Source organism: Dermochelys coriacea, chromosome 27 (genome assembly GCF_009764565.3).
Source record: "Dermochelys coriacea isolate rDerCor1 chromosome 27, rDerCor1.pri.v4, whole genome shotgun sequence".
Taxonomy (NCBI): domain Eukaryota; kingdom Metazoa; phylum Chordata; order Testudines; family Dermochelyidae; genus Dermochelys; species Dermochelys coriacea.
This window is the reverse complement of record NC_050094.1, coordinates 14,961,554-14,973,395: the sequence shown is the minus strand read 5'-3', so window position 1 is coordinate 14,973,395 and position 11,842 is coordinate 14,961,554. Positions and strand designations below refer to the sequence as shown.

The following is an 11,842-nucleotide window of genomic DNA, read 5'->3' as shown; positions in this document are numbered from 1 at the left end:
AGAATTGTTATTCCCTTATTACAGACAGGAAAACTGAGGCACAGAGAGGAGAAGTCACTTGATCAAAGTCACGCCGTGAATTAATAGCAGAACTAGAAAGAGAACAAAGGTCTGCTGACTTCCAGTGCTGTATGTTCGCCACCACACCAAGCATCCTAGAGAGCAGCTCTGCTCTGAAATTGATCTCATGTGAATAACAGCTGCAGAGCCACAGTGTGTTGGGGCCGAAATTAATTGTGTGTGTCTGTGTGCGTGTGCATGGAGCACTGGCTCATCAGCTGCAAACACTGGGGGGGGGTTAATCCTCAGGAGGGAAAAGCCAATTCTCTGAGAAACGCCAGCGTATAACAAATTATACTATTTTTAACCTGTGACATAAAAAGTGTGTTGTGGGCTTCAGATGGGGCACCCAAATCTAAATCAATACCCTGGTGTGGGTCCAGCAGTGTTAACAAGCAAGTCTGTCACATGACTGGGAGCATGGGGGCAGGGAAGTGCTGACAGTTGCCGTAGATATCCTTGTGGATGGCGGGGTCCCCAGCTTGTACATGATGAAGCAGCCAAGATTGTCCTGAAGTGGGTTCGAGACCAACTGACTGGAACACTGTGAGGGGCCCGTCTTGTTTGCCAACCTGTGGCCAGATACAGGGCTGACCCCCAGCGGCAGGATCCCCCCTCCTGAGACGAGAGAAGCTGAGAGCACGTCCCGATAATCCAAGACCCTCGATGAGACTCCAGCTGTGACCCTCGAGGTCTGGCAGCAGCTCTTCCAGCTGAGCCTAAAACCAGCTCCTCCTGGCCAAGCACTCGAGTTGTTGCTGTTGGGGGTTGCTTCTCTTTGGTTGAGCCAGTAGGACCAATGGTGAGCTGGTCTCAGCTGGGAGTCATCCATGCACCTCTTAAGTCTTCCTTCTTTGCGTCAGCCTCTTGGCCGGTAGCAGGCATGCTTCAGCCCCTGCTCTCAAACATTCTACCCCAGCAATCTTGCAGATGATCCTATGGCCATAAACAAAAGCCAAGGCAATAAACAGGCCTGTGAACCGTTTTCGATTAATATTTAACTTGAAAACTCCTCAGGACAGGGGCTGCTCCTCCTGTCTTCAGCCCAGCAATAAGCATGATACCTGTGTGATATAATTCATCATTACCACTAATAATCAGCAGTGCGGAATGCACTATCTTCTCTTTGGGCAGTGCTTTCGGCACGTGTATCCTGGCGTGTGCTGAGAGCCTGTGCTACGCTTAGAAAGCTAGTAACTCGAGACCGTTGATGAATAGGGGCCTGCAGAGTTGAGCTGGGTGTTCTCCAGTGGGAGTGCCCAGCCATTTATCTGCATGCTCTTGGGTTTAGATTTACTCCTTTTATTTAAATCTGCATAAGATACGAGCACAACCACAGAAGTAACATGTCAACACCAATCTCACATATGCACTTGCATGTGTGTGCCCCCACATATATGTAAATATACATAGACAGCTGTGTGCAATTCAATCTCATGAATGATCCAAAGGGACATGCCACAGCTAGTCAACAGGGAGTATAAGCCTCTCTTTAAAATACTGACAACCCGCCTGACACAGACCTGCAAAGCAACTAACGGGAGGCAAAGGGGTCTGAATGTTCCAGCTGAGTTTCTGTGCTGCTATGTGCAGTTGTTTCAGCCCTCCTTTCATGTACACAGCTGTGCCCAGAAAGGGCTTGTTTCTGTCTAGCAACTTCCCAGGCAGCTTCCAGCAGAGTTTTGTTTTTTCCTCTTTCCCAGATTCCTTGCAGTTTTGCACAGAATGCCTTTGAACGTATGGCAAAGAAGAGGCTGTTGGGAGTTCTGGAGCTTCACATTCCTCCATGAGCCGTGCCTGGGATCGCATGCAAAAGCCATCGCCTCCCCTCTGCTCCAACTATTTTAATCATTTCAAAAAGGGTGGGTCATCAGGCATTTGGCAGTGGTTCCTTTTATATAGCTAAGGTGGAGTCAGCCAATGGCCTGCAAGCCTGGAAAATTTTGCAGGGCAGTTTCCCTGGACAGCTTTGCAGAGCTGTGCCATTTGAATTTAAGCACGCACACACACACACACACACACACACACAGCCAGACACTGTGCTCTCCATTTCTGGCTTGCCTCCCAGCACAGAGCTGAACTAGAGCTCGGGTTAGGTTTTTTCTTCTCACTCTGCTCCCTGCAGCGACAGCTTCTCCAGGCTCTGCTAGTCGGGACTCCCAAGCAAGCATGGCGGACACTCCTTTGCAAATTATTGAGCAGCCCGCTCCTTCCGAGACCTCTGAGGAGCAAGTGGCTGAGGAGCCGATTAAATCAGACCAGATCAATGGCGTGATGGTGCTCACCCTTCTGGACAAGATCATTGGGGCAGTGGATCAGATCCAGCTGACCCAGACGCAGCTGGAGGAGAGGCAACAAGAGATGGATAGTGCAGTGGCCAGCATCCAGGGGGAACTGACCAAGCTCACCAAAGCACACACCACCACCAGCAACACCGTGAACAAGATGCTGGAGAAAGTACGCAAGGTGAGCGTCAATGTGAAAACCGTCCGGCAGAACCTGGAGAAGCAAGCCGGGCAGATCAAGAAGCTGGAGGTCAACGAGGCGGAGCTGTTGAAGCGAAGGAACTTCAAAGTCATGATCTACCAGGTAAGGAGATGTCCTGCAGCTCCTCAGGCACCGCCAGTGAGCGTTTTCAGTGTAACCGCACCACCACCCTGGGTTAGAAGGACGGCACATTGCCTCACATGCCTCCTCTAGACTCATCTAGCATCCAGTGTTGAAGTGCGCCATAAATAGGGCCTTCCGAATCTAACAGCATTGATTTCTTCATAAGGCAGAACATAATAAATTATTGCACTTAAAAATGAGGACAGGAAATTTCATAAAGATGCTGAGACTGGCCCCAAGCACCCCACTGCAAAAGGCCAGCAGAATTTGGTTACCTAACAGAGACTGCTGTTTAACTAAAAGAGGAACAAAAGTGTACTAGGAACTGGAGAGGGGTATTTTAAATCAGTCATTTCAGACAGAGGATTTACTATGAGGGATGAAGTCCTTAATGCGACAAGAAGCCGTGATGCTAGCTCAGGTTTATAATATGCATCCTACAGCAATAACAGGGAACAATAACTCCAGAGTCATGTTTAACCTCACTCTTACAGAGGACATAGTGGAAACAATTAAACAGAAAATACAGTCCGGTCCACTGAATTCATTAGCACACCCTTTCCCCAGGATCTGCCTTTACCACATTGCTTGTAAAATTAAATATGATCCAGTGTATGTTACAGATTCCTTCATCTGCAACCTGGGCATTCCAGTCACTCAATTTCAGAGACAGGGGCTTCACTCTGCTGGAGGCTCAGCACTCCCACTAGGAGCTGGACTTGCCTTTAATCTTTGAATACCAAACAGGCAAACAAGCAAAACAAATGCAGCCACAGGCTTCCGCCTTCCCTTCTGCTGCCTGTCTGGGTTTAGCTTCACTTTGCAGAGCAGACCCCCAGAGGGGAAAGCTGGAGAAAAACCGAATGGGCCAGTTAATGAGATGAGGATAGTTCGAAGCATCCGGCTTAATAATAGACTGTGTGAGGGATAAATAGAGAAACATCCAGTGCAGCTCACAGGGAAAAAGGGGAAGAAAAACCCCACAAAATCCACAGCACCTCTTACTAGCGTAGTGTGAAAGGAGATCTAGTCAGGCCAGGCTGCAGCATCTAGCAAGTAGCAGGACTGATATAGTTCTCTGATTCACAGCTTAAGCATTTATAGTTCTATCATGGAGGCTGAAACACTCACGTATATTAGGAGCACGTCAGCCACCTAAACAGATTTATAAATACATTTATTGGAAGCTCTGGGGACTGGGCCTGCACAGAGGACTAGAGCCAGCTGTGGAAAATGGAGACACCTAAGCAAACCAACAGCGGTGGAAACAACCCCTGGGAAGGGAGTGAAAGGAGAGGCTCCGGCAGAACATCCCCGGCAGGTATTTCAAAGTGGTAGGGAAATGGCTAGGTCCTGGTTCCCAGTGGACTGGCATTGTGAGAGCCTGCTCTTCATTGTGTGCTGTTGGTCGTGAGCACTGGAGAATCCGTGTGCAAAATAAATCATCGGTCTCCCCTTTCCTGTGGGACAAAACTTTCGTACAGGACCCGATCCTGCTTCCACTGCCGGCAAAACTTGCATTGATTTCAATGGGCGCAGGCTTGGCCCCTGAGTTAGAATCAGCTGAGAAAGCCCCTGAGGTGAGATTTTCTGCGGTTCAAAGTTGTTTTGTAGAAAAAGGGGAGAAGGTTTTGAAATCCAGACTGAATTATCCTGTGTGGATTTCAGCGTGAGACCCCACCCCCACCCCCGAGCGTTAAAGCCCAAGGGAGACACTCAAGGGCTGCTTCATGGAAAATACAGTCGTGCATGGACTTACGAAAGCCATGCAGGGCCTTTCATCATACAGCAGAGTTGGTACAACTCTGTCCCCATGCCCAGAGGAAGCCGCAAGAGTAAGTGAGTGAAAGTCTTGGGGCAAGGGTGTGGCCTTGTGCCCAAACATGACTGCGCAAATGAAGCTCCTTTGTGGAGGAGAAGCCTGCCACAGTGCCCTGATTTGAAGCATGGACTGGAGAGCGAAATCCAGGAGAGTCCCTGACTTGCAGTGGCTGAGAGCTAGGATGGGATGGGCAGCAGTAATAAGTATGTATTATCTCAACAAAGATGCCCCTCTCTATTACTCCACTGCTGTGTTAGCTAAGTCAAAGATGATCCTGTACAATGAGCATTTTGACTGCTACTAACAGATCACAGGGAACCCCCTGGAAGGGTTGGGTGTATTTTTCCAGCCCACTTTCCCCTGCATACAATGGAAAAATAGCTTTGCAGTCAAGAGAGAAATTTTCACACTGGTGTCAGCCCTTACTGTCTTTCTGGATGCTTCTGCTGTCCCATGCGGCTAGCTCTGAGCCATTCGCAAGGCAAGAACTATTGTTTTTTCACACAGGAACTGATTGGTTGTTAAGGAGTATCATTATTCTGTGCTCTGCCCTGCACTAATCATGTATCATCCACTGGGCAGTAATCGGGGCTGTGCGGTTCTGAAGCTGTGGTTAACAGGCAGTGTTAACAACATATAGGAATGTCTCTTGTTTGTGTACTTGGACAGTTTGCTCCAGGAATGTGGGGAGAGACGATCTTGGGCTGGTTTCGGCTGGGCAGGTTTCTGTTTTCGGAGGTTGTGTCGCTGTGTAATTACCCATGTATGGGGCTGAGGGTCTTCAGCAGGCTGCTTGCATGAAGGAGACTGTATATTGGCAAAAATGTCAGGCTGCAGGGTCCAATCCTGTTTACTCCTTTAAGTAGCCCTATCAAAGTCAGTGGTTCTACTCCTTTGAGTAAAGGGAGTGGGATTTGGCCCAGGGTGTGTGCTAGGCATGCCAGGATTAACACTTTTATTAAATAAATAAAAGGATGAATGATCATCTCGGTATCTAAGCTCCAGAGGCATTTCTAACAAATCATGGAGCAGATTCCGCCCCTTCCTCTGTCAGGAGCCCTGTGGATTCCAATCGGTTTACTCATGGACTAGGTACTTCTTCGGCTATTTAGTAACAATTATTGTGTATTATTTGCTAAGTGCCAACAATGTGTAAAGCACAAACATCCCAATGATAATCCCTGTCCTGGGAAGTTGACAATGGGGAACCTCTCTCCCAAGTCTGGCTGTAGAAAACCAGTAGCAAACAGTTCCAAAACAGTCCCCTAGTTCTACAACTCACGCTCAGCGCTTTCCAGACTAAACACTCAACGGAGGGTTAGTCTAGACGCTGCCTTGGCTAGTTTTATTCTTCTCGTGTCTATGAACAATTCCAATATCAACCTTTAACTGCATTTGTGCTTTAAGAAACTGTGATGAACTTTTCTGCTCCCTTGTGACTTCAGTAGCCAGGGGAAAGATTTCGGAGTTTGTTTTATTATGGGGGGGCAAATGTGCCTAATAAACCTGCAGGATTAGCTGAGAGGAAGAAAGGCCTCTTTCCAGGGGGGATTGCCAAGCAGGGAAGGGGCTGCTCCCCAGGTGGATTTAGTATGAGAGGATGCTGTGCCTTGGAGAAGCAAAAGGACAAAGACGAGAAGTCAGTTTTAATACGTGAAGGATGCCTGGTTGTTCTCTTCCAGTGCATCTCGAGAAGTTATGGAAGGAATGACACCCAGGGTGCAAGCAAGATCCCTGGGACTGCTTGTTGGGGGAGGTCAGACTAAATGCAAGCGCCCTACTTTGGTATTTTACGTATCGTAGGAGCACAGAGAAAATCCAAATGCGTTCCTCCGTGTCTTGGCAGCTGAATTTTGGTCTGGAGAGTTGAGCATCAAGCACGGCTGTCTTGTCCGCCTCAGAACTAGGGAGAGAATGGGCAGTACTAAAAAGCAACCACACCCAGGGAGGATATGTACAGTGACTTTGATGGGAGTTGGATCAGGCCCCAAGAGCAATGTGAAAAAAAGCCAGCCCCGAATGGAGCCGCCCAGGAGAAGACATGATTCTTTGCCAAAGAGCTGTGTGGACAGAGGTTAACCTCCGTGTCACAGAGGGGAATGTTCATGCCCAAGAAGCTGGAGGGCAGAGGGTTGTGCCCTTATTTGCTGTTCGCAAAAAAGAAAAAGAGTACTCGTGGCACCTTAGAGACTAACAAATTTATTTGAGCATAAGCTTTCGTGAGCTACAGCTTACTTCATCAGATGCAGCTCACAAAAGCTTATGCTCAAATAAATTTGTTAGTCTCTAGGGTGCCACAAGTCCTCCTTTTCTTTTTTGCGAATACAGACTAACACGGCTGCTACTCTGAAACCTGTTATTTGCTGTTCATATCCCCAGAGCTGCTGTTAGTGCATCCTCTCTGCTGCATCCTTCCCCTCAGGCCATCTGGAAGGGCAGCTCGGGGTCAGATCTAGGTGAACCAGTCTTGTACCCAGTTTCCTCATCCAAAAACTCCTGAATGTTGGGGGGTGGGAAATCAGGGGCTGGATTCATTTGGGGCCCATCCCTACAACAACGGGAGTCCTAATCCAGTTATAAACGCCACTGCCTTGGTAACTCCCCTGGCACTGGACAGCTGTAGAACCGCAAGTAGTTACAGTTCCACTAACGCGCCTTGTTCCTCCAAACATTTGACAAGCAAATTCATCCTTCAGAATGACACGGACCTGCTTTTTGTAGAGTCAGATTTTGAAAAGCGCAGCCCCCAGCACCCAACTCTGTCTACGTACCGTGGTGCCCGGCCCATGCTGCACAGTGCCCCCTTTGTCCAAGTTAGGGGGGCTCAGGGCAGGGGGAAGCAGGCACGCAACACTGATAGATGCAGACCCAGCCCCCCCAAATGGATGCTTTCAATGGACATTCTGGCCACATGGGCATGGTGGGGACTATTTTTCAAAGCTTTCAGCAGAGCCGGGGAGGTGCCTGGCCTGTTCCTTTGTGTGCAGGGTCTGGTCTGTTATACTGGGGAGGGCAATTGTTTGGAAGGCCCCTGCAGAACTTCATCTGCCTTGCCGATGAATCCGAACAGCCGCTCCAAACCCATCAAGGGGCTGAGCTGCCCCGAAAAAGGCCAGGTGGCCACGGGCTGGAAAACGGATCCAGCTCCACAATGTGTAGGGTAGGTGGGGCTGTGTGAGGAGTATAAATAGCACAGCTTGGCGGTTGTGCCTCCAGTGGGCCTTATAGGGCTCCGAGCAGCCAAACGCCTGCAGCAGGGAGGGGCGGACTCCCTGCGAACCCACTTATCACTGTGGTGGGTCTAGAAGCTGGACCCAAAGCGGCCATTACGGGGTTCGTGCTCTGCGAAAGACCATGTGAAAAGGAGCCCAAGTGTGTGTATGTGGGGGGAGGAGACTGCACCGATCACACTGGGGTGGGAAATGGAGCAGAAAGCAGGGCAGAGTGGGAGCCAAACCCCCAAAGAGAGAACACAAAGTGCAGCCCGGGCGCTGGAGAAGGAGCACCCGTTCTGTCCAGCTTAGCCACAAGGCGTCGTCCCCTTCTGCCCCAAGCTCGGACTCAGGGGTTTAATGACAAGAAAAGACTTGGGAACGCCAAGGTGATTTGCAAACTCAAAACCAGCTTGCAAGGGGCACAAGCTCGGGGACTCCACAAAGTTTGCCCAGCTGCAAGCTTGGAGGGTGAAGAGCAGGGTCCCAGTGCAGGAGATTGGCAGGAGCACTAGGTGCTGCATTTATGCCTTTCTTACAAGTCTGCACACTGTGGCCAAGAAACTCAGTGTTTGTGACTGGGGACCCAGGCTGGAGCTAGGAGCACTGGTGTATGTGGCATCATTATTTCCTGGGACTTGCTGGAGGGATGGTCCTTCCCCGCCCACTGTTTTCAGTATTTCTTTTTATCGCCGTACATAACAAAGCAATGACTCCGTGCTGCCCTGGATCCACTCACACGCAGCTCCCCGACAGTCCTGGGGGTTCTGCACACAGCCTTAGGGCAGTGTATTAGGGTTGCGAGTTGTCCCCAGAGTCCCAGGATAATCTCTGTTTCCAAGGGCATGTCCCATGTCCCAGGAGACTGATTTCTGGGACTGTTAAGAGCCCTGGGTTTACTGCACAGCACCTTGCTGGGCTGTAACGGTGTATAGCAATGAGAGGACCCATCAGCATAAGAGGGTAATGCAGCTTCCCAGCACAAGACGACTTCCCTGCAGGAGAAATCCAAATTCCCTATACAGCGAAGTTGAATGCCAGGCCTGACTGATTGCAGCGCTGCAGTGTTTGGTCAGATGCCCCCCTGGAAGTGAGTTCTCCTGCATCAAGAACATCTTGGCCCCAGAATGGGATTCAGTTTTGAGGTACGCCTTAATGGGTTTTGGCATGAACGATCCTGCTCCAGCTGCGTGCAAGGGCCTTGGAATGGGCAGGATGATTATTTAAGCTCTCTGTACAAATAAGATTCAGGCCTGTTCTACACTTAACATTTAGGTCAATATCGCTATGGTGCCCAGGGCTGTGAAGACCCCACGCCCCAGCGTGCTGCGGCTATGCGAACCCCCGTGATGGGGCTGCAGCCAGGTGGATGGGAATGATGCTGTTGGCTTAACTCCCCTGGCCCGGGGAGGTGGCGTTCCTACAGCGACGAAAAAACCCTTTCCATCCCTGTCGGCTGTGTCCGCACTGTCGGGTTATGCCGACAGAGTTCCGGTGCTGGAGCTGCACCTCTGCCGTTTGCATGGCCTGCGGTCCTGACACTCTCCACGGTGTCATTATTCCTGCGGACTGCTCCCGAGAGGAGGCAGCTACCTGTTCTGATAAGTTTCTAGCACAACCCTGCGGTTCAGCATTAACGCTGACCTGAATGTTACCCCTCCCAGCGTGCTCGCGCCCCTGGAACACTTGCCTCTTTCTGCAAAGGAAAAACGAGTTTCAAAGAAACCCTTGTGATTCAGAGGCCTTTACAGTCATGCTGTGCGCATGCAGCTTCCCTATGGCCCCTGGGGGTGACAGTGTCTCTGAAAAGGGCCTCAACATTGATTAGCATCAGGCTAGGCTGACTGGTTTGGATAAAATGAGAGCCGGCCTAGCGTTCACTCAGTTTTCATCCCCGAATCTAAGCGTGTCTGGAGAGCCCAGAATAGTGGATCTCTGGTTTTAGTTTTCATTTTCACATCCCTTGGTGCTCCCCAAGATTTGTGGAGGACCAGAGCCAACCGATGGAAATACCCTGGCCGTTCTTTGCAGTGATGCAGCCTCATTCAGAGAAATGAAAGATTCACAGTCCCAGGAGAAAAATCAATTCTGATTTTCCAGTCTGATTTCTAGACCAATGTGGTTTGGACAGATTTGAAAAGCATCTCAGCTTCAATCAACCTTCAGGCTTTCCCATTGCTGAGATAGATAGATAGATAGATGTGTGTGTGTGTGTGTGTTCTGGTTGCACAAGCATGTACATATTGTGCATATATATTCACTGTTCTACATGTGTATTTGTATGTTGAATATAATATCAGACATCTGTGTACTAAGCATCAAAGGATTAGCAAGACAAGGGGTGCTACGCAGAATCAGACCCAGCATTAAAAAATTGCATTTCAGTCTACAGATGTCTGAATTGATGAGGTCATAAACAGTTCCCTATCGTGTTTTCTATAAGCTATGGCTCATCCTTTGCCAAAGTTATACCATTAGCTCTTAAATATTAGCCTGTCACATAGGAGTTAGGAGAGAAGGTAAACAAGGGATTGCTTTAACTAAAATTAGTCAGTAAAATGTTACACACTGCCCCTCTGGGGTGAGGCCCTGAGTGTCATCACTAAAATATGCAATGGTCTCAAGAGGTTAATTTGGGCTAAGTGTTTTCTTTCCCTGTTTGGATAAGAAAACCCCAGCCTGACTGATAAGATCGCTGCTTTCCTCTTTGATGTGAGAGCAGAGGTAGAGAATAGCTCTCCAGCACAGCTGCACAGGGAGGGGTGCCCTGGAGGAGGTTGTTTTCCATGCACTGGTTTGATTTTACTTGTCCCACCCCATAGTTCACATTAACATGTGGTTTGAATGGATACAATCTCCCGCCCAACCCAGCCCAGCCGCTCAGGGTGACAGTGGTGATTTGGTCTGGGCTCAGAGTCATCTCCATCTAATCTCTAAGCTCACCCACATGCCTCCCTTTTCAGAGCATTAGCAATACCCTGTGAAGCCCAGATAGCATTCGGTCCACTCCCATGCTGCTAGACCCAGTGGAAGTTCATTGGTTTCACACAGTAAGTTTGGCTGAGTCAGGTTCTCCACTGGCCCCCAGGACTGTGCTGTTCTAAATCATCTCCCCACTGTATTTTCCACTGAATGCATCCGATGAAGTGAGCTGTAGCTCACGAAAGCTTATGCTCAAATAAATTTGTTAGTCTCTAAGATGCCACAAATACTACTGTTCCCAGTATGTCCATGGTCCCACACTGTCCCACACACTCCTCACTCCAGGGTTTTGCAGAGAAGGACCGTAGCTGGGCCCCTAGCAGCTACATTTATACATCAACATGCGGGGTTTTCACCAGGCAAAATCCCAGTAAATACCTGATCCAGTGACGAGCTTGGTTTGTGACAACGGGGGACCAGAGCAATCCCAAGGGAATTGGGACAGGTCCCGAGACACCTCAGGCCCAGCATACTCTCGAGGACAAGCCGTTAGCTCAGGGTTTTCACACTATCTTTAAGAGCAATAATGAGGAGTCTTAAATGCAAAATCGTGGTTAAAACGCCACACATGAACTGTGCAGACTGAAGTCCAGGAACCAAAAGCTAGCATTGCTCTGTTTTGCCTCTTTGGCTTCGCTACTGAAGTACAGGAGCTCGGTCAGCAGGATGGCCGCGGAGTCTCTAAACGAGTTTTGCTTCCACTCTGACCCTCCTGCCTTTGGCCAGAGAACTGTCGAAGTTAGAGATGGAAAAAAGAAAAGGAGGACTCGTGGCACCTTAGAGACTAACAAATTTATCTGAGCATAAGCTTTCGTGAGCTACAGCTCACTTCATCGGATGCATTCGAGCTGTAGCTCACAAAAGCTTATGCTCAAATAAATTTGTTAGTCTCTAAGGTGCCACAAGTCCTCCTTTTCTTTTTGCGAATACAGACTAACACGACTGCTACTCTGAAACCTGTCATTATGCAAGAGATGGAAAAAGCGCTATTAGGTCATGTCTGGCCCATCCCCTGGGAGCCAGGGAAGGCCAGCCACTCAGACTACCCTCGGTTTCACTCAGACCCTCAGGGATGCAGTTCCACAGCAGAGCACAGAGAATTCAGCTGCATGATTCCCATCCACGGCAAAGGGCACAAGGCTGCCAGCTCCCATGC

General features: G+C 49.3%; 2 protein-coding genes across 7 annotated transcripts in view; one reads left to right on the top strand and one right to left on the bottom strand.

Moving 5' to 3' along the window:
• Positions 1-11,842, bottom strand: part of ATP6V0A1 (ATPase H+ transporting V0 subunit a1) — a 74,591-nt gene that overhangs the window by 59,519 nt on the left and 3,230 nt on the right. The gene's annotated exons all lie outside the window — the stretch shown is intronic.
• CAVIN1 (caveolae associated protein 1) overlaps positions 2,011-11,842 on the top strand; it is a 32,439-nt gene continuing 22,607 nt past the window's right edge. For all 6 annotated transcript variants that reach the window (XR_006277285.1, XR_006277284.1, XR_006277283.1 and 3 more), the window contains exon 1: positions 2,011-2,649. Coding sequence is in view for 1 of the 6 variants with exons in the window: in XM_038385193.2 (XP_038241121.1) it covers positions 2,230-2,649 (420 nt within the window). In the remaining 5 variants the exon portion in view is untranslated. The remainder of the gene's footprint in view (positions 2,650-11,842) is intronic.